Source organism: Aricia agestis, chromosome 5 (assembly GCF_905147365.1).
Source record: "Aricia agestis chromosome 5, ilAriAges1.1, whole genome shotgun sequence".
Taxonomy (NCBI): domain Eukaryota; kingdom Metazoa; phylum Arthropoda; class Insecta; order Lepidoptera; family Lycaenidae; genus Aricia; species Aricia agestis.
Window position 1 is genome coordinate 15,901,366 of NC_056410.1, and position 4,322 is coordinate 15,905,687.

General features: G+C 34.0%; 1 protein-coding gene across 1 annotated transcript; it reads right to left on the reverse strand.

Moving 5' to 3' along the window:
* Nucleotides 1-474: 474 nt before the first annotated feature.
* LOC121727134 lies at nucleotides 475-3,028 on the reverse strand. Its single transcript, XM_042114813.1, has 3 exons — nucleotides 2,862-3,028; nucleotides 557-2,550; nucleotides 475-507 (listed from the first exon to the last, which is right to left on the reverse strand). The coding sequence occupies exons 2-3, from the start codon at nucleotides 2,504-2,506 to the stop codon at nucleotides 475-477; spliced, it is 1,983 nt and encodes a 660-aa protein (XP_041970747.1). The 5' UTR covers nucleotides 2,507-2,550; nucleotides 2,862-3,028.
* Nucleotides 3,029-4,322: the final 1,294 nt, after the last annotated feature.

The following is a 4,322-nucleotide window of genomic DNA, read 5'->3' on the forward strand; positions in this document are numbered from 1 at the left end:
AGCCAAGACTGCTGGCATCGGTAAATAGCTCAATAGGTTTCCCTTCTTGAAATATTGTTAAGACGGGTGCAGAAGTTAAATGATGAATTATCTTTTGACGTGCTTCTTCATGAACATGATTCCATTGCCACTCAGCGCCTTGTTTAGTTAATTGATACAGAGGTACCATAGTCCGTGCAAAATCTGGTATGAATCTACGAAAATACCCTGCTAAGCCGTTAAATTGACGAATCTGTTTGACATTAGTCGGAACTGGAGCTTTTAGTAGGGCCTCAACTTTTTTGGGACTAGGACGAACCTGACCATTTTCTATCACATTACCGAGATATTCAATTGACCGTTTGAAGAATAAGCACTTATCAATGTTAACGGAGAAACCCGATTCCCGTAATGCTATAAATATTTTCTCTAAATAGACAAGACCAGATGAAAAATCTCTACATTTACTAATGACATCATCTATGTAAACTTGGGCTACGCTATCATTATGAACTTTATCCGCACTACCTGGATTTAAAAGAGGACCTAAAGCACGATTTATGCATCTTTGGTATACAGCATTACACAAGCCAAATGGCATAGTCTTATACTCGAACAAACCGTCCGGTGTCACAAAAGCGGTTTTCTCAATAGACTCATCAGCGATAGGAATCTGGTGAAAGCCAGAGGCCATATCTAAGGAAGTGTAGTACTGGCCTCCAGTCAACTGGTCAATTTGATCGGCTATTAAAGGAAGAGGATAATGATCCCGGACAGTGTTCGAGTTAAGTTCTCTGTAATCTACGCACATACGATCGTCCCCGTTCTTTTTCTTGACTAAAATAATTGGACTAGAATATGGGGACTTACTTTCTTGGACAATATCATTATCTATTAATTCCTTAACAATCTCCTTAACCTTTTCACGTTCGACTGGGCTCAATCTGTACGGTCTTCTTTCAACAAACTTGTTTGAATTTTTCAATCGAATCTCTAATTTACCTGTATTGACCCGAGATTGAGGAAAGCCGCGCGTAAAAATGGAAGAGTACTTATTTAGCAGGGTAAGGAGTTGATTAATCTCAAGTTCATTAACTAAGTCATGATTTATGTTATCAAATAGTCCGGTTGACGATTGTATGTGCATGACACGAGGCTGAAAGCACAAAGACGCACTATTTTCAGTCACGATTACAGATAACCCGGTGCTGTTTAAAAGATTTGCACCTATTAATACATCTGAAGTCATTTCGTAGTCAGATAAAATATAAAAATCTATCTCTACATTAATGTCATTAATGACGCATATAGTAGTTAGCTTATTAGTCGAAACTACAGGAAAAGGACCTATTCCTCGTAAATAATTAACTACTTGAACTCTCTTTCCAGGTAGCCTGTCTGCAATAGATTCGCACATAACAGAGCAGTCCGCACCGCTATCGAATACCGCATCAATAACTATATCACCTACTCGCATACGCATCGTGTTTAATTTTGGTTTATTTATTACAACTGAATTTACATTTGAAGTAATTTGTTTTTCCCGACGGTAACAAGTATCAAAAGTATGACCGGCCTTTGAACAAAAAGAACAGATCTTAGACGTATTAGGTTTTTGGAGTGATATTCCAGAAGAACTAGGGTTATTTGGAACAGGCTGTTTGTCAAGTATTGTGGAGTTATTTTTACCACGACAATCGCGAGAAAAATGCCCGGGCTTCTTACAGAAGTTACAATTAGAAATATTCCGATTATCTAAAGAGTATTTAAAACGCTTAGCAAGTGGTTGGTTCACGTTAGCGTGATTAGGTCTCTTAGATGTACGAATAGAAGAGGCAACAGATATTAATTCAGGCACTGAAGTGGCTCTGGCATTCATAAGCTCAATCCGAAGACGTTCATCGCTAATGGTTCCAATAACTGCTTCTACTGCATCATTATCGTTAAGTTTATCCTTCGTTACTCGTCTCCACAAAATCCAAGATCGTGATAAAAACTCTGCAATGTCTTTAGTGTGGTCATATTCATGCTCCCTAAATCGTAAGACGTCCTTTGAATAACGACTTTCGGGTTCAAATGTAGTAATAATATTTTGTCGCAACTCATCCCATGTAGAAGTTGTAACGAGCCAATTATCAGCCCACATTTTAGCTCGTCCCTTTAATAAGCTAGTCACCTTCATACGAATATCATAATCACTAAGCTCATAGTTATTTTTAGCCGAAGTGATATGGTCACACCATTCTCGCACTCCAACGTTACCATCTGGATCATATGAAGGCAAGAACACATCGGTAATTTTTACTTTTTCGCGCTGTTTCGTCAAGCGTTCGCTCATATTTTGCATCATTGTCATCATATGTAAATAGAACTCAGGAGGTACGTTACCGCACTGCAGCTGCTGTGAAGCTGCCATATTAACACAGGCATTTGGTCCATGATCAGCATCTACATCTGCAGTATCTGGTCCAGGTATAGTACATGGCAGCTCACTTGGTTCCGTTTCAGTCCGATTTTCTGCTTCCATCGCAATACCAAAATTCCTCAATATGAATAGGATGTCTGGTGTACCTGAAACATAAAATGAAAAGCACAGAAAGGACACGTAAGTATCCCACTTCTGATATCGAAAATCAGAGAGGGCGTTACAAAAATAATAATAATAATTAATTCACTTATTATGAGATCTGAATGTTTAATTTCATCAAAGCTATTGATTTCTCACTAAAAGCAATAGATTTCATTTATAAACAACAAAACAATTTCAAATCATTAAAAATACTAAAACTTAAAGAGCAAAAGAAATTAGAACTTAACATTAAAAAGAAAACAAAGTGATAAAATCATTTTCATTTATTTAAACTGACATGGATTGTACTTACAATGTTTATTCACCGCAAATTCACAGTAGAATGAGCTCCAAGCTCAGAACACGTCTTTTTATAAGCATCATCCCTACTTGTTTGCCCTACCACAAGTAATTACGTCACTCTTGAAAATCATGTTATCGAAACATTAAATAATTGTAAAATTAGTAAATAACGTTAAAATTAATTAGCTTATTTATTTTGTAATTTACCAAAATTCACATTAAATTATTACGAAGTAAATAAAACCGGAAGTAATTAATTCACAACCAAAATACGTCGTAATTTTAGTGAGAATGTTTAAAGAAATTATTTAAAAGTTTGATTGGCATGGAAAACTAGTTTTAATTACATTAGAATAATCCTATATTGGCCAACTATGAAATTAACATTAAATAATAATTTTAATAAATACCACGGAAGTTAAAATATCTTCCGGGCTTACAATAAATCATAAAACGCATATCAATCGTTGTAATAACGACGTATTACACATTTTAAACAATAATTCATGATTATAATCACATTATAATAATTTTTCTAAACATAAAATAAAGAGTCCCAATCAGACAGGAACCTCCGCGGCGACATATATATATATATATATATATATATATATATATATATATATATATATATATATATATATATATATATATATATATATATATATATATATATATATATATATATATATATATATATATATATATATATATAATTGGAATCGGCTCCAACGATTTTCATTAAATTTAGTATATAGGGGGTTTCGGGGGCGATAAATCGATCTAGCTAGGAATAATTTCTAGAAAATGTCATTTTCATCGGATCGGTCAAACAGCTAGTTCGTACTAATTTGACATTTCCCAGTTTGACAGTTTTGACAATTCATTTGCTGAACTGACTGAGAGGAATTGCTAAATGTTACAATTTTAGCCCCGCTGTATGTTTCCTCCACTCGTAGAGGCTTGGGAACAGACATTTCCACCGCCAAAATGTACGTTTCCTGTGCAATAAACAAATATATGCCCATATTGAGTTACTTACAATATTGTATTACTTATTCATAATATTATTACCTGAACACAAAAAACATCGGTTTGTTACGTTCAGAAGCTTAGTTCCGATGTTACCGTATAAAAACATTTACCGTACCCATTTATTTTTATGAATTCGCATACTCATATGTTCCTTATTTTCCGTGTCTTGCATTCTTGTAACAAACAACTTTTACGAAGGGGAAAGGCAAATAAAGTCGGAATGGCTAATAAGAATAACAACTAAATTCATGTTCAAGTTTTTGATTTAAGAGATAATAATATTGTGTTATTTTATATTTTGTTTGAAACCAAAATGCGGTGAGAGAAATTTAATAAAAAATTTATTTAATAAAATAAAATTTGCTGTATTTCTCTTCGAATATTTTGCTATACAACAAAAAGAAAGCATTTTTGCTCTAGTTGTAATATACCGACA